Source organism: Zeugodacus cucurbitae, chromosome 4 (genome assembly GCF_028554725.1).
Source record: "Zeugodacus cucurbitae isolate PBARC_wt_2022May chromosome 4, idZeuCucr1.2, whole genome shotgun sequence".
Lineage (NCBI taxonomy): Eukaryota > Metazoa > Arthropoda > Insecta > Diptera > Tephritidae > Zeugodacus > Zeugodacus cucurbitae.
This window is the reverse complement of record NC_071669.1, coordinates 75,204,849-75,221,901: the sequence shown is the minus strand read 5'-3', so window position 1 is coordinate 75,221,901 and position 17,053 is coordinate 75,204,849. Positions and strand designations below refer to the sequence as shown.

Sequence of the window (17,053 nt, the reverse complement as noted above, 5' to 3'; positions counted from 1 at the left end):
AAATTGGGTCAATTCGGTCTTAATTAAGATTACATATTGTTTAATAAATCTGTGTTTTAAGTGTAGATAATGAATATAGTGAAATAGTTAATAAATAAGTGAACAAAAGGAGAACGAAGCAGTAAAAGGATTGTATTGCAAAGAAAAGAGGTAAGAGTTAAAACTTTGTGTTTAAAATTATTTGCATGCACCTACATACATATGTACACATGTACATGTTTGAGCTTAAACGTCTGCAAATATTTGCTTGTAAATAACATTCTGGAATAGTGTACATATATTTATAGTGATTTATATAATCACAATCACAGTGGTACCCCTACTCGTATAAATGTGGTTGTGGATCGGTGGAATCATCCTAATACAGAAAGCAACTTGAAGATATACATACTTTTGTAGGTAAATGCAGTGATAAATAAGGTATGTAATTTATTATACAATTTTAATTTATTGGTTTGTTTTTAATGGGTTTCTACCTTTTTCAAATAAAGTATACGAAGTCTCTTGGAAAACCAGTCGGAATGAATTAAAATTTGGACCAGTATTGTCCGAGACTGTGTTTCATGTAGTTTAAAATTGTAAAGAAATAAAAATTAATATGTAAATTAGTTGATATTTAAAGAAATTACGTTTGTTTTTTAATTATGAATAATATAATATACACTAGAAGGTAGGTAGTGAAAAAAGTAGTGAAATATAACAGAATGTAAGTAGTGAGATAACTAGTGAAATATGGACGGTGATATGTGGTGAAACAGCTAGTGAAGCATAGGTGATCACTAGTGAACGGTGTAAACTGGTTACCACCAGGGGTGTTTACCGGTAGCTGACGATCCGAACTGGAAGGAAAATTCTCATAGAAACTTCAACAATAAATACCAGTAGAACTCTTTACTAACGCTGAACCTCCATAGCTCGCGTATGCAAATCCGTTGAAAGGCGCTTGACTGCGTAAATCTCGAGCACCTGCATAAATGTGGTTTTGAATGCGTTAGCAGCTGTGATATAAGGTAATACACATAGACACTTTATATATTCGAGATTGAAAACGAACAAGATGGTAAGCAACGTAATGTTCGCATTCTCGAGCTATGTAGTTTCTGCTTAAGAATATATTCAACTCAACTGTCAAACGTTTGCATTTGCATTGAGCTATGGCGCTTCAACTTAAGAACATTTGTATTCAAATCAACTGTGCTTTTTTACGGCATACATATTCATTTTATGTCAATGGTTTTTGGTATTTGCGTTTGTTTCACTTTTTGTTGAGATGAAAACTCTACCTCAAGAGGTGACCTTTATTTTTTATGGTCAATGACAGTTTCCAGCAAAGGTTAGAATAATTATTGTGATAACTATTCACAATCGCAAGCAATATGCAGTCTCCATTGGATAGGATTATCGAGATAACAATTATTGTTTGCGTAGATTCACAATCAATAAATCCATTTTGACATGACTGCATGAAACATCAATATTTGTGTTTACTAACATTCGATTTATTTTAATTATGTTAAGAAATTAAGAGATAAACAAAAATTTTGTAGCAGAATGACTAGAACCAGCCACAAGAAAAACCGTCCGTTCGATTTTAAGTTAATATCACTGGTACAACCACATCCAGTACTATATCACCGGCACTGGGGTGGCCTTTCAACATTTGAATGCATGAAGGAGAAAAATCGCATATGGAATGCAATTGCTTCGGAAATGGGAACAAGCTGTAAGATATGTTTTAACTATTAAGGCATGATTATTATTTATTTTATTTTTGGTTTTCAAAGCTGATTTCTGTCTTAGTCGTTGGAATAATTTGCGAAACCATTTCCAGCGAGAGCTGCGCCATTGTCACGAGTTATGTCCCAAAGAAGGTACAATTCGAGGATCTACTTGGCCTTACCTTGAAAGTATGCGATTTCTTGAAAGAATTGTCCGCTTCAACAAACCTATAAAAGGTTTATGTTATAACAAACGTGAAAGAAAACGTTTGGATTCTAAGATCTTGGAAGCAAGTGAGGAAACTATATCGGGATCTTCATCATATAACAACTACCCATATAATGAAGCCTATATCGAATACGAAGAACTTACAAATTCGAGTTTCGGGAAAAGGGAATGCGCTGCTTTGCAGAATGAAGATGAAATAATTCATGAACGGATGTTAAACTATGAGCAAATGGCAAAGTTATTTAACAAAATTCCCAGCGATTTGAAAGTACATGTCGAACGACGTATTATGACTTACTTATGTAAGTGTCAACTGCGCGCAATAGCCAGTGAAGGTATTGCTGACATAGGAATTTGATCTAAATAATACAAAATCTTAGTATAATTAATTTACTTGCAGATATTTATATTCTCAAATACATTTGAATACATTAATGAATTACAATAAATTTATAATGAATAATTCATGTTTATGTAGCAGTAAGGTTTGAAAAAATAAACTTATGTTAATGGCAGCTAAACAGATACTTTGTCCAGATCTATCCACGATATTTTTGGTTTTTGTAGAAACTCATCAGGTGATAGCTGGTCTAGAGAAACTATCTGTTCTCTTACATATTTTACTAGACGTTCAATCTTTACGACATCATCACAATTCATTGCGAAAAATCGACGCCATAATGCAGCGGATAATACTCGATCATCTGACATTATGCCTTCGTCGTAAGCAATTAATGCTGCTTGAAATTGTTCCGAGAGAATTTCTATTTGTTGTCGAGTTTTAGATGGATTATGTGCCTGCAAATAAAGATTGCTCAAACCGGAATACATACACATATATATATATGTTTTATAGTAATAGAAAACTTGCGCCTAGCTTTTTAGCACGTGTATTCACATCGCCCCACATAACTTCCACTATGCAGTTTCGAATAAAACGACCGTTTTCTCCAGATTCTGAACCTTCAGCCATAGCACGCACAAGTAGCATCCATACATGTAATTCGGTCACAAGAAACCATGAATTGAATGTATTGGGCATATCGAAAGCTTTAAAAAAACTTATATAGTTTATTTTATCAGCTACACTTTCGTATAACATGTGACTGGCCACCCTTAAGCGCTAAGCAATAAAACCTCTATTATTATTTTGAAAAAAATCTTTCTAGTTAAATATAATACTAACCGTTTTGGTATTTGGCGCAAAGCCCACTTTATTTAATACCCGTTTCAATATGTTAGTGTCTGCTCTCTCATGATTGTTATTAACCACATCTGCTCCAGATGTACTGTATTTATTAAGGTTTTGCGTCCATACCTTTAGTCCATCCTTAGAGCTAGTACCATTGTTGCCCACCAAAATATTACGCTGTAAAAACAATATATACACATACATATGGCAACATTTCAAAAGGCAAGTGAGTAGTTTATGTAAGATTTTAAACATTTCACAATTAAATGTACCACTTTGCTTCATCATTTTTATTTATTTTACCTCTGCGCAAACGCATTTATTTACAGAAATTCGTGTTAATTGGCGAAGGCGTATCATGTTCCAAGTTTGAGGATTTGTAAATTAATTAAAAAATGTAAACACACTTGCACAGGTACTCTGACTAGGTACGTTCAGTACAAGCAAATAGATCATCTTTGGTACAACAGTGGAACTGAAGTAACTAATGTCAAAATCAGCTGCTATTACAGAAAGCGCGAAATTTGTGATTTGTGTATGTGATTATTATAGTAGTTATTTTTTGTTTTAACTTTATATGGAAGGATGCCTATTTTAGTAAAAACGTAAGACCTCAAATAGTATAGATTTTCTGAGTTTAGGTAAAATACGGATTCGAAAAAACATTGTTTTTTTTTTGAATTCATATACATATTGTTTGATTATTTACTGTTATATCATTTTTTATGCATAATTTATTTTTTGCAGGTCCTCACCAACTGCTCTGGAGGAATATGCAATTGTTGAACTTCAGGGAGATCTTGAAATTCGTTCTGGAGAGAATATTCATAATCTATTCATAGGAGACTTGTATTATAATAAATACGGACAGCCAGTAAAGTATTATTAATATTATATTTTTAATGTTAGATTTTGGTTTATTAATTTTCTTTCATATATTTTAGATACTTATAATTGGGCATCATATACTACAAGGACGAGAGCAGAAATTGGAGAAACCATTCGCTGTACTAGAAAAATTAAAAAACAAAGATGGAAAGTCTTCATTGAACGACACAAATATGACAAGTGATCCAAACGCTACCCTAAATAAAATAGCCGATTGCACAATTTTAGATAACACAGTGGTTCTAGAAAATAAATCGCGACAGTACACCGAATATATAGTTCGTGCATTATGCACAAAAAAACTCACATTCAAATCGCGACCAAAACCTATTATTGCTAATGTTTCTGCTTCTGTATGAAATGAAAACTACTAATTAAGTTTTGTTTATTTTAATAATAAATCAAAAAGATATTCAAATATTGTTTGATGTCTTATTTTTTCATTATACTATTTCCATTTCTCTTTCTATACCTACGAACTTTAGCTGTTCTGTAGGACCATATCTATAATCGAAGAACAGCTCTTCTCCAGGTTGAATTGCGCGTTTAGCAAATATTCCAATTCTATGATCTCCCGTTACCATCATTACCTTGGCATAGCAATTCGGATTAATTGAATGATTGGCAAAACGTATTTTATTTCCTTTTCTCGTAGCATCAACTACGAAATCATTGTTGAGATTGAATAAAAACGAACACATATATTTATCGTAAACTTTGCCTCTTCGATCGGCTTCATCTTGCGATATGATTTCTCCACAATACTCTGAAATAAACTCGTTTTTTTGAGCGCCTTCCTTAAGAAATATTCCCCAACCCGCTATATCAGAAGGTGCCATCAATAAATGTTTATCTGAAAATAACGAAATATCTATAGGAGTCCAATTGTCGAAAATCTTCGTATGTATCTTACGTAGTCCACGTTGCACACATACATTCTTGCAAGTTATTTTTGTCAGTTTGAATTGATCAGCACCACAAGCCTGACATAAATCTGGATCACACTCACGCACCGCTAAGTAACATGGGCATTGCTTCGTATTACATTGTGCTTTACATCGACAACCTGGAAAACGATTTTGACAATCACTACTGCAGTTGCAGAATTTCTCGCAGAAGTTCTGAGTTTGAATGCATGAGCAATTCATGTCGCAAGGGCCAGCATGATCACAAGGTGTATAGTTATACACGTGATTTGAGGAAGAATCTTTCTTTAATTGAATTTTTCTACAATGTAATGACCAAAGACGTTGCTTCTTTTTCTTTTTACGTGGTGGAGTATAATCTTGACGTAATTCCTCAATGCTAAATTCTGCTTCCTCTTTTTGAGCAAACTCATACACCTGAGCAAATGTTTCGTTATGCAAAAACAATTCATTAATAATTTAAATCGTGATTTACAAACAATTCTTACCTGTTGACATGTTTTTGTAAGCATAGTTTGGGCAATAGCACAATAGTTCTTCAAAAATACTTTGTGCAAGGTTCGAAATAAAGATTGATCTGCGCCAGTCCAGTCACATTTTGAGTTTGTTGTATTCATCATTCCAGCTAATTTATTAAATTTCATGTTAAAAAATATTCATTAAACAAAACAATTATGTATATTTCTAAGATATACCCATTATGGAGTTGATTTCTGCAGAAACAGCACTGTTAACAGCGATACTATTTTCTTTTCCATTATCTGCATTGAAGTCCTTATTACTAAATTGACTGTTGCTGTCATTGCTGTCTTCCGAGCTAGCTTCATTGCAAGAATCAATTGGAGGAGTTTTACTATCAGCAGCTAATTTTTCTTTCATACCATCCTGTCCAAAAAAACTTAATTATAACAAAACGAAAAAAAATTGTATTTCTCACCAATAACATATAACATGCATTACTGCATGGTTCGGTAAATGGTTTCAACTCAGGAAAACGCCGTTTTTGTAAATTTGGTCCTGCGTGTCCCACCTGAAGGCCTAATTTAAATCATATAATTTTTAGGTCAATCAATAATATATAGAAATATATAGAAGACAATCAAGTAAACAGCTTTTTTAGTAACATCGATTTAAATGTATTATATATTAACATTAAGAAAGGACATAAAAAAACGATGAATAGAAGGATAGTGCTTTAAAATGGCATATGAGTTTGATGCTAAGGCTCTTTTATAATTGTATTTACTAGAATGAGAACGTAAATGTACTTAACGCATCTACTCAAATCAATTGCTTAAATACAATTATACATTGATCTTCTATTTTCAATATATCCACATATACATAGATCATTAGCACTTTTAGAGGCTAATATAAAAATGAATACGTGAAAAGTGTATGATCTTTCTTCTAACTAGTTCAGTTATATATGTATGTGCTTTTTTATTAATAGTTTTTATGTGCTCCTCAAAAACGGAAACATTTAAGCTGTCCAAAAGATAAGATGATTTGATATTTCTGAAACAGAAGTTATCAGCAGTGGTAATGATGTCGATTGGTTATATGAATAATGTGAAAGATTTCGATTAAGTTAAAATGGTAGTTAAAAGTACATATGCATTATTAACTACAACTCACCGTTTATTTGGTGACCTAAATTGCAGTTCATTTGCAGATTCGAAATTTCGGTTGCATTTTTAAGTATCATTATCATATTTAAACATTCATTTTGGTAATTATTGGCAAACGTATATTGCACGAAAAAAGAAGAAGGAAAAATATTGAGCTATATGCAGCTTGACCGCTTGGTGTTTTATTCTTTGTACTATTCACTACTGATCGGCATTATATCGCCTAAATGAATGTTGGTCTTTTGATTAAGTTCTCTTATATTATATACTTACGATGTAGAAAACAGTCATATTTAAAACAACGTCGGCAAAATAGGGTGTGAAATGAATGCATTGTACGCTCGCGTGACACACTTTCAGCTTTTTCACCATCAATATTAGGAGTGCATTCTTGCGGCCTCTCCGGGTCCTGGTGCTCGGTCAGTTCAATATACCTGATTATTTCAATTGTATTTTTAATCAACATATTACATATAAACACGGTAAATATACTTTTCTTTTAATTCTTGGGGATTTCCTTTATCTGGAAAATTTGAACTGATGGCTTGAAAAATAATAGGAGTTGGGAAGGGCATTTTTTCTTTTTGCATCTGTTCTTCACTCGTTTTTGTATTTTCGCTTTCTTCAAGCAATTGAATATTTCCGCCATCAATGACTTTATAGTTCGATTTGTTATCCCTGGGAAGGGTTTCAGTTTTTGGTGTTTCCGATTTAGTAATGCCAACACCAAAGCCAACAGATATTTCTTCTTCTTTATTATAGTTACGCATTAAAGCATGTACCAATTCAACGAAGATAGCGTCATCCATAAACGATGGATCTTTATCACCATGCACTTTACCATCATAATTTTTTATCAACTCCTCAATGAATTTACCATCTTTATCTAGTACTTCGTCCCCCATATACGGGATGTTGTGTAGCACAGTTTCATCTTCAACCATGAAGTTTTGCTGTGTTGGCGCCCAAGTATACATTGTAGGTATTGGTGTAACAGCATTTATTATACAAATAGGTACCCTTTGTGGTCCTGCACCATTGTAGGCAGATACCTCTGCTCTTTTTATACAATCCAAATGCGGAGGATCATATGGTTGCGCATGCCAAACTTTTGGCTCGCAATACAAGTCTTGAACATTATAGTTATGTTCTTCCCTACACAAAGTTACATTAATTAAATACTTAGATATACACATATTTTTTTTATTTTACGAACCAATTTTTGATCCAAGCTTCTTTGATTTCATCTGCTCTTTTATACCGCTTTTGTTGTCTAATTTTCATGTATTCAGTTTTAACACGTCTCTTCCATTCTATTGGAACTTTTGTCATATTTATTTATTGTGTAGCACTGAAATTTTATTGACACGAAATTTAGTATGTGCTGCGAAATAATTGTTGATATGCACTAAAATGCCATTTGTGAAATCAAAGATGACAAAATAATTACTGGCGGCAAATTAAGATGAATGCAACTATAATCACAACAATGACATCTGCCAAATGTCAACAAAATTGCAACTCTGAATACCTTTACTTTCTTGACGTTTAATTTAGGTTCTCAAATTGACATCAATTAAACGGATTGTCAGGAAACAAACATACCCATTATTTTGGCACTAATAAATATCTCTGAGCTAATAAATAAACTTAAGTGAAAATTAACTTAAGAAAATTAATTGATATAATTGAATGTCTAAACAAGTCGCAAAAAAATGTGGAACTGATTGTAGATTTAAATAAATTAAAACATAAGAAAAATCAAGAAGACTTTACAAAATCGTCCTAAAGAAATCGAACTATGGAACCATCGGCATGTGAAGGTATCTATTGTGCTGCTGTTAGTGGGTTTTTATGAAATGTGTATGATGATATATACACACATATATAAATATATGAAAATTATTACGTTTTTATGTTGACATATTTTTTTGTTAATTGTTCGATGTAAATTGTGAGTTTATTTACAGATTTGAAAGCATTTGAGCGCAGACTCACAGAAGTAGTATCGTCATATGGACCGACTACATTGCGATGGCGTGGTATGTGCAGAATTTTAGAAATATGGACTTATAATAATTTGTCAAGATTAATATAATTACAGTAGTTCTTGCCACAATTTCCATATGCACAGCTATAGGAGCATTTTATTGGCTTAAGGATCCCCGCACTTCAATTGTGCCTCTAATAGAATCATTGCTGTTGCATCCCATATTTACATTTGCCACTTTAATGCTGGGTAATACTAAAACATTAAATATTACTTAAATCTTCCTAATGTTCCTATATTTTTTAGTTATTCTTTTTGTTATGGGTATACATAAATTAGTATTTGCTCCTAAAATTATCACGACTCGTATGCGGACCGTGCTTAGTGATTTCAATATGAGTTGCGATGATACGGGAAAGCTTATTCTTAAACCCCGACCAAACAACAACCTAGACAGCAGTGGTCGTTAGTTGGAATACATACACATTTTGGATATCTAGTATAGATTGGCGGTGATGATATCAAAATGAAATTAAAATTATAAGAACGATACCTTATGCCTCTTTTATAAATTGAACAATTTCTTTACCAAAGTGTTCCCGTTTTTGATTTTTTTGTTTAATAATAATTTGGTAAAATAGTGAATTTATGTAACTTGTTTTAATTAAAATTGTAATCCAATTATAAAATATAATGAGCGAACGCTAAGGCATTTATTTATTAACTTTTTGAATTGATACACGTGTATTTATATGATAGTCAAGATATAAACATATTCTCATTTACGAATTAACCCGATATATTGTTTGTTATTTTACCACATAAAGATAGTAAATGGAACTTGCTTCGATTTGACTAACTATAAATAAATATACTTTGTGTAAAATACGCCAAATCTACTTACACCAATTGAAGTAAGAAAAAAACAAGAGTTAAAGTTTAATTTTGCATCTATTTCATTCATTTCACTTTCATGCTTATCTATACTTACATACACATCACAAAAATGTGTTTTTCTTATAAATTGTGTTTATTAAGCTTCGGAATTTAGTTGTGTGTTGTATGCATTTTATAAAAAAATATGAATTTTATATTATACTTCAACATATATATACATACTGACATATAGACTCATACTGAGGTGTAGTCGTGCACTACAAGATAGTTGTGTGTACAAGTAATGTATTATAAATCCAATTCATTTGTTCACATACTTAAGTAAATCTAAATCAATTTCGATTTTTACTAAAGAACACCAACAAAATATAAATCTATATTTGAAGTTTGCTCTTTATATGTAGGATATATTTATTATAAATAAAATAAACTGGCTAATAAATGGATTAAAAATATATACTTTTTGGTACTTTATAAAATACTCGTTTGAGTTTGGTTTTCTGACTTCTTATATTTTATAATCATGCGAATCTTAAATTTTTACCTAATATATAAACGTGATCTTATTTGCTAAATATTTAAATTATTTTCTAAATATATTTTTATACATTAACTAAACTCCGACGCCGTTTCCTTTTTTAATTTAGTTCATAATATGTGTAAAAATTTGGATTACGCCACAATTATGCGTTTTAATCTCCTGTTTGCTTCTCTAAGTAGATATGTTGCTTGTGTTCCTCGCTATTTCGATATTTTATTATAAATTATAAAACTTTAACAATAGGACTGACTGAGCTATGCGTCTTCAAGAATGAGCTTGTTATAATCATATACAATAAGTGACTAAAACCGAAATGTATGTACATACATATGCGAAAATGTGCCTATTATAACTTCTAATGTTTTTGTTTTTAATATTAAATGCTCTCGCTTCGAAGTCCACAAATGTACTATAGATATATCCTTCGATTATACTTAATTTAATTTACAAAACTGTATGTAGATGCATGGAATACTTTTATAATTTTGTTTTGTAGACTAATATATAAAAACATTTGCCATGGTATTATAATTATTGTTTCTTGTGGTAAATATTTTGGATGTCGGTTATGATAGTGACTGTGATTGAAAAGAGTAGCAGGGTGTATGGCAGTTGGCTGCTGCGCATATGCGCTTCTCTGCTTTTATTATTATGCTGCCAATAAATTACGTATATTCTTCGGTGTGTTTTCCTCATTGAGATGTTTTGTCGTGTAACGCAAAGCGTTTAACAAAGGTTCTGCTTTTATGGCCGGTTGGGCCTGCAGTAGTCGTACACAACCTTTAACATCTACATGTGAGCCCCTTGCGAATGCTCCAACAGGATGAACATGATCATACAAAATTACAAGGCCAACCATTACTCGCAGCACTAGTAGATGCGTTTCCTCTCGCTCTATTTGCTGCAGCAGTTTGCTATAATCAGTGAACAAATACGATTCCGTCAAATCTTTTTCATAAATTTTGTTTATATTACAATTTACTTACGGGTTTTCAAGCATTCTTAAACAAACTTTCGCCATAGTTCCGAGAGTCTCCGTCGTATTCTCGACATCATTGGCGTTATCGTGAACAAATTTCGATGTTGCCTCACTAAGCACTTTCAGCATGGGTGTAGCGTGAGCATAGAACAAAGACATACGGTTAGCCAATTCTGTACTCACTAATGAATAATTCGTCTGGTCTATACGTTGCCGAGTGACAATGCGTCTATAATAACTGAAATCATTTTGTATAGCGGGTGTCTTCATCTAACATTGTAAAAAAAAGATATACATATTTATATTACTTATTGTTGAATACAGTTTATATACAGTTCAATATATACTATTATCTCTATCATATCATAAATAACTGAACTCCTTCGAATTATTTCTTCCTACTTGAAATTATTTGTAGTACTTGATGTGTTAAGTGGAGCATTGTTGTAAAACATTTGTAAATTACGGTTTAACTACAATATATAGTCGAGTTTCGATTAATTTGTGTTAAAATGTTGTGGAATTTATTTGGATCGAATCACCAAAAGCCAAAACCCACTTTATTTAAGCTATTGTGATAAAGAAAGCATTTACTATAGCACTTTCGGCAGAACTTCTTAAAACATGTATTCTAAAGCATAAGCCTTAAATTGTACGATCAAGAAATTAATATCATTTACATACATATATTACCTTGTATTCATCGAATTTTAGTACGAATTCCAAAATTTCAGCAAGCTGTTTCACCAACGCTTGTTGTGTCTCCAGATGTTGAGTGGGATTCAGTTTGCCCCCAACCAATTGACCCAATAATTTTGGAACTATTTTTTCCAGCTCTAGTGAATGTTCGTAGCAACGTCTCAACTTCTTCACCAAAGGCAAAACAGCATCCCATGCTTTTTCCTGACATTTGGGCGAAGGGTCAGCAATAGCCTCACGTATTTCTTTCCCAGCCCCCTGAAATTATTTAATAACATTTTATCATTTATAATACAAACAACACCTGCTCACATTTTTAAGAATATTCGAATTTTCGGGATGTTTTGTGACGTTTCTACCTCAAGTGGCTTTCCAACATTTTTGTGTTGGTGCATTGGGACCATTTTGCTGTAACACATTTTTTTACATTAACGGATACCTTTTCATCAGGAATCAAATATTCTGTCAGTTTTCCATTACAAAAAAAAAAAAAAGCTTAATTTAATCGATTTTAACTGTTTTGAATAAAAATCCAAAATTTGCAAAAAAAATTGTTCATTATTATTCAATGCGCCAGTTATATTACAATAGATGTACATTCTTTAAGAAGTCCATTTACTTAGTCGATATTATCTTCATATTTAAACAAAGTGGAACGTAACACTTTGAATCAAACCCAACCAAAAATAACCCACTGCGTTTAACCTATATATGTAGTTCCCCCTACTCCAAATAACCATTAGTATGAGTGAAGCTTAATTGGGCATATTTTACTTTTATGGATAGTCAGGCGTTAGGCGTAATGTGAATACATTAAAGTATAATACGTTGAACAATGAGCGGATGTTGTCGAACATATTAGGAAAGGGTTCCCGATAAGAGAAAATGTAAATAGCTTGTAATAAGGTCCAATACTACTTATTGACTTTCATTTCCAAAAAATTATGCTAAAATAATATTATATATAACAAAAAACATTAATTTTTACATTTAAGTTAAGGATACATGTATTTAGTTAACAAATTTTATAGTCTTCAGTAAGCTTTAAGTTTTAAATTTATTTAATTAATTTCTTCTCAAATCAAGAGTGTTTATTATGAGATATCATATACAGAAAACAATGGAAACTATATATACCATCGATATATGAATAGTGCATCACATATTAATCACCTCAACGCGACCTTGTTAAGATCAGTATGTAAAATTCTTTTTCAATTGGTCATAAGCGAGTGACGTAATGTGTTTTGCAGCAATAAGTCAGTTGTTAATAGCATCTAAAAGTATTTTTTATCTCGAAGTTTAAATAGCATCATTGAAATCCCCCACAAAACGCCAAAGTTAGTGTGTTTTATGTTATGTGTGAAAATACAAAAAAAATTTAAAAACATTCGAATCTACTGTATAAGGTTTATAAATATAAAAATGAGATAACTATTTAAGGAATCCACCAAAAGATATTAATTTATATAATTATTATATCTTGGACGTAGCACCGCGAATTTTTAGATGAACTTTCTTCTATATTTATGTTTCACAGGCCCAACAATCATACAAATATCTTGATTTTCTAATGTTCGACCGCATTAGAATTTAAAACTTCCTTACTTGTTTTTATGTTTGGTTTCGCTAATATTTATGTGAGAGAAATAATTACAAATAAGTATAAAATACATATAACTTACCTTATATACATGAATTTCCTGTAGCACGATCTCTGATTCCTTTAGCACACGTTCAACTTCTTCGAAAACCTCGCGTTCTGTGTCTGTTGGTGCGGCATTCTCAAAATCTAAGAACACGTCGTAGGATTTTGCAGCACAGCAGTTTGAATCATCACGCGACAATAAACTCAACAGCTTTCCCATTTTTATGTTTAATTTATTGCTTCTAATTTATTATTTTTAAGACACTGCTTCACTGTTTAATTTTTTTCCTTTTTACTTCATATATTATTTATGCTTAGATATTCATCAATTAAAGGATTAATGAAATGGCTAATAATTGTCGCACTGCGTAGAGCTACATACATACGATTTTTTTTTTATAAAAAAAGAAAATAAATAAAACTCACATATGCTTTTATGTTAAATTGTTCCAATGGCAACATGATATACATATACACATAATACACCAAGAAAGAGTTATTCAGTATATTTTGCTGTTTATTGTATTAATTTTTTTTACCAATTAATGTTTCATCAGAACAATAATCAAATATGAATGTAAATTTCTTTTGTTGTAAAGTATCAAACCGTTTTCGATAATTATAATAGAAATAATTATTTTATATTCTAAAATTCTCCAAATGCATATTCAACCCAAATATCAGTAATGGTATTATAATTTTTGGCAATCAATAACATTTTCAACAAAGCATATTAAATCCGCATTTTTATCCGCAAAAACCTTTATTTGGTTTTAATATAAAGAGCCAATTTATGATGAATACACAGGTATGAATGCGTAAATTTTTTGTTTCGAGTTGGATATTAATATACCTAAATGGTATATATAAAAAAAGATTCTACTAATACGTAGGTATGTACATGTTTACATGCAGTAGTGTGTAATTTAATGTTTAACAGTAAGTAGTACACTGAAATATTTAGAATATAGAACATATGGCAATACCTTTCATCTATCGACATATGTAGATAAGTAAAGAAATTATAAAATGAGTACCGAATAAAATGAAGTAAAAACTAAAAACGCGTGGGGTAAACTTTATCCTATTGAATTACCAGGAATTATTCAGTGGTGCCTTCAGTGTAAAGTGTCTTTCATATTTATATACTCTATAAAGGTCCATATGTCAATGAATGGTACTGAGATTTTAATATCACAGAATAATATATGAGAAAAGTAGAATTGCTTTGCATTCAATATTATATAAAAATAATTGTTACTATTTCTTTGCAATTTTCGATTTCCACTTATCAATTCCACATTTTATCTTTTTGCACACTTATCGTATTAATTCCCCAACACCGTTTTCTTACATATTTTTCAACGTTTCCGCGACGAAGGGAGCATGCACAACCAATACGAAGAATTATGATTAATGTTTCATTATGCTACTTAGCTTTCTACCTTTCATTATTGTGTGACAGAAATTTCGCATTTTCTCGGTCGTAAACAACTCCCTCCGTGTTCTCTTATCATTTAGAGATTGTCAATGCCTTCTCCCCTTTCGCAAACACTTTATAAAATTCATTTTTAACTATAGTTAATTGTACTTAAATTATGTATATTTATATCTTGAACCTTCTCTTTTTTATTTACAATATTTACAATTAAATATTTTCTCTAAATAATGTCGATCCGCACATTTTAAGCAAATTAAATAAACTCAACTCAGTCGATCCACTCAAATCGCTGTCAAAAACTAACTAATGAAAATTCACCGAATCCAAACTAACGAGTTCGCAGGGTTGTTAATCATTGAAGCTCATTGTTCGAATAATTACGTTGCTATAAAAATATAATAAATATTTTTATAATGTTACTGATTAATAATTTTTATTTAAGTATAGTTGTAGTGCACATTTCATAAATATTAAGTAATTATAATAATTTATTAATGAACAAGACTGTGTTTTTTGAACATTTATATATTGGGGACTATTCTTTCTAAGATATCGAGAATCGAAAAATCGATAAATTTGTAATTCTTTTATTCGGTTTTCTGGAAACATATCACAACTTATAAACTCTGGAGCCTTTTTCACATCGTACAATTTATTTAAGGTCCTTTCAAATATACATATACATAAATGATTGTATAGGCTTACTTTTTAAGTAATATAATTGTAAAAAATAGGTTTTGTGTCAAACTTTGCAAATGATGGAACCAAAAAGTGAAAATCAATTGGACGAAGTGCAAAGACAGATATTTGAGCGCATTGCCAAAAACGATGTAAATGGCTTCAAGCAGCTGATAACTCAACTGAAGGCGGGTGTCGACTTCGTAGACGATGATGGGATGACTCCGCTCCAACATGCTTGTTGCAAGGGTAATAAAGAAGCAGTACAAATGTTATTAGATATGGTAAGCTCATAAGGTCGACATTTTAACACGTGCTAATATTATATTTACATTTGTTCAGGGTGCTGATATTAATTTCAATAAACATGGCGCTGACTATACTCCGTTGCACTTCGCAGCTTTGTCAGGTAACACAGATGTGTGCCGGCTTATTCTAGATGCAGGCATAAATCCAAATAGTTTGAATAGCGTTTCACGGACAGCATCACAAATGGCAGCTTTTGTTGGTAATCACTCCTGCGTGGAAACGATTAACAATTATGTTCCCCGCAAGACATTAGAGTACTATACACGGGCTCAGGGACAGCAAAAAGAACCACTAATACCTCCAGGAATGATGGACTTGTTTCACCAATTTGTTATAGAAATTAATTTGCACCCCGTGCGCATCGCCCTTAATTTACAATCCTTGGGTTTGTTAAAACATTTAGAAGGTTTGAAGAAGTGTTTGGAGTATATGTGTGAAAAGGAAATGAAGAAAACCAATGATGTTAATGAACTCATGGCATTCAAGTTCCACTACCTCGGTTGGATTGTGTCAGAATTAATGCGCTGCGAGGAACAGTGTAAAGCCCAACGTAAGGAGAAGTTGTCTGAAGTGGATGCAGGAAAACACGATTTTGTTGAGTTATTTATAAAGCGTGTCTTAAAAGAAAACAAAGTTGGACAGCTGGATTACATAGAATTTACTCTACGTGATTGCGTGCGTGAGTTTCCGTTCAGGGATTGTACAGTGTTTCGTCAAGTTGTTTCCCAACTAGCGGCTAAAGACCCACAACCTGCACTAATGGTTTTTCGTAATGCTATTAATGGTCATCGTGGTTTTGCGGTAAAGTATATTTATTTTCATATATAAAAATGCATATTCATGATACAATTTTCCATTGTATAACATCTAGGATGATACATCATATTGTAGTTCTTGTGGCAATGAAAAACCAGACAAAAAGTGCTCAAAATGTAAACAAGTAAAATATTGTGATCGTGAATGTCAACGTTTGCACTGGTTTATGCACAAAAAGACTTGCGCTAGGCCTATCTCGAATGTCACGGCTTCGACCAGCACTTCAACCGCTAAGGAGGCAATAGATGTAACTGAACTACATGAAGAACTTTCTAAAATTACTACTAGCTAAACGAGACGTACATACATCTGTACGACTATTAAATGTTTGGTACCTTTACCCGTTTGTATCCACCCCTAGCTGTATACATACCTTTGGCATACATACCGTTCTGAGACGAATTAAGAGTTCAGTTTATAGAGACAAATAAAAAACCAAAATAAATAATAAATAAATATTGCAACTTTTTA

At 31.8% G+C, this 17,053-nt stretch overlaps 7 protein-coding genes across 16 annotated transcripts; 4 read left to right on the top strand and 3 right to left on the bottom strand.

The window, feature by feature from the left end:
* The first annotated feature begins 1,431 nt into the window (after window positions 1-1,431).
* Window positions 1,432-2,480, top strand: LOC105213014 (uncharacterized). The gene is made up of 3 exons (XM_054229721.1): window positions 1,432-1,723; window positions 1,785-2,282; window positions 2,348-2,480. The coding sequence occupies exons 1-3, from the start codon at window positions 1,552-1,554 to the stop codon at window positions 2,371-2,373; spliced, it is 696 nt and encodes a 231-aa protein (XP_054085696.1). The 5' UTR covers window positions 1,432-1,551; the 3' UTR covers window positions 2,374-2,480.
* Window positions 2,328-3,584, bottom strand: LOC105213015 (ubiquinol-cytochrome-c reductase complex assembly factor 1). Its single transcript, XM_011185512.3, has 4 exons — window positions 3,443-3,584; window positions 3,134-3,316; window positions 2,819-3,070; window positions 2,328-2,745 (listed from the first exon to the last, which is right to left on the bottom strand). The coding sequence occupies exons 1-4, from the start codon at window positions 3,497-3,499 to the stop codon at window positions 2,464-2,466; spliced, it is 774 nt and encodes a 257-aa protein (XP_011183814.1). The 5' UTR covers window positions 3,500-3,584; the 3' UTR covers window positions 2,328-2,463.
* A 19-nt stretch (window positions 3,585-3,603) lies between these two features.
* Window positions 3,604-4,445, top strand: LOC105213009 (chromosome transmission fidelity protein 8 homolog). Its single transcript, XM_011185488.3, has 3 exons — window positions 3,604-3,744; window positions 3,887-4,013; window positions 4,084-4,445. The coding sequence occupies exons 1-3, from the start codon at window positions 3,725-3,727 to the stop codon at window positions 4,384-4,386; spliced, it is 450 nt and encodes a 149-aa protein (XP_011183790.1). The 5' UTR covers window positions 3,604-3,724; the 3' UTR covers window positions 4,387-4,445.
* Window positions 4,402-8,062, bottom strand: LOC105213010 (histone-lysine N-methyltransferase E(z)). Of its 2 annotated transcripts, XM_011185489.3 has the most exons (9): window positions 7,801-8,062; window positions 7,077-7,739; window positions 6,858-7,018; window positions 6,592-6,606; window positions 5,891-5,991; window positions 5,649-5,838; window positions 5,442-5,578; window positions 4,941-5,370; window positions 4,402-4,880 (listed from the first exon to the last, which is right to left on the bottom strand). In XM_011185489.3, the coding sequence occupies exons 1-9, from the start codon at window positions 7,914-7,916 to the stop codon at window positions 4,471-4,473; spliced, it is 2,223 nt and encodes a 740-aa protein (XP_011183791.1). In that variant the 5' UTR covers window positions 7,917-8,062; the 3' UTR covers window positions 4,402-4,470. The 2 variants fall into 2 exon arrangements, with proteins under 2 accessions (XP_011183791.1, XP_011183792.1); XM_011185490.3 differs by lacking the exon at window positions 6,592-6,606.
* Window positions 8,063-8,161: 99 nt separating this feature from the next.
* Window positions 8,162-9,294, top strand: LOC105213007 (nuclear envelope phosphatase-regulatory subunit 1 homolog). Of its 2 annotated transcripts, none has more exons than XM_054229722.1 (4): window positions 8,162-8,407; window positions 8,555-8,626; window positions 8,692-8,823; window positions 8,881-9,294. In XM_054229722.1, exons 1-4 carry the CDS (start codon window positions 8,386-8,388, stop codon window positions 9,042-9,044), a joined length of 390 nt encoding a protein of 129 aa, XP_054085697.1. In that variant the 5' UTR covers window positions 8,162-8,385; the 3' UTR covers window positions 9,045-9,294. The 2 variants fall into 2 exon arrangements, with proteins under 2 accessions (XP_054085697.1, XP_011183787.1); XM_011185485.3 differs by having other exon boundaries at window positions 8,165-8,407; window positions 8,689-8,823.
* A 1,117-nt stretch (window positions 9,295-10,411) lies between these two features.
* On the bottom strand, window positions 10,412-15,092 carry LOC105213006 (CYFIP-related Rac1 interactor B). 8 transcript variants are annotated; one of them, XM_011185480.3, is made up of 5 exons: window positions 14,985-15,092; window positions 13,376-13,712; window positions 11,685-11,948; window positions 10,999-11,261; window positions 10,412-10,926 (listed from the first exon to the last, which is right to left on the bottom strand). In XM_011185480.3, the coding sequence occupies exons 2-5, from the start codon at window positions 13,556-13,558 to the stop codon at window positions 10,662-10,664; spliced, it is 975 nt and encodes a 324-aa protein (XP_011183782.1). In that variant the 5' UTR covers window positions 13,559-13,712; window positions 14,985-15,092; the 3' UTR covers window positions 10,412-10,661. The 8 variants fall into 8 exon arrangements, with proteins under 8 accessions (XP_011183782.1, XP_011183784.1, XP_011183785.1 ...); XM_011185482.3 differs by having other exon boundaries at window positions 14,958-15,073; XM_011185483.3 differs by having other exon boundaries at window positions 14,976-15,071.
* Window positions 15,093-15,284: 192 nt separating this feature from the next.
* LOC105213005 (ankyrin repeat and MYND domain-containing protein 2) lies at window positions 15,285-17,053 on the top strand. Its single transcript, XM_011185479.3, has 4 exons — window positions 15,285-15,440; window positions 15,514-15,741; window positions 15,800-16,567; window positions 16,638-17,053. Exons 2-4 carry the CDS (start codon window positions 15,535-15,537, stop codon window positions 16,872-16,874), a joined length of 1,212 nt encoding a protein of 403 aa, XP_011183781.1. The 5' UTR covers window positions 15,285-15,440; window positions 15,514-15,534; the 3' UTR covers window positions 16,875-17,053.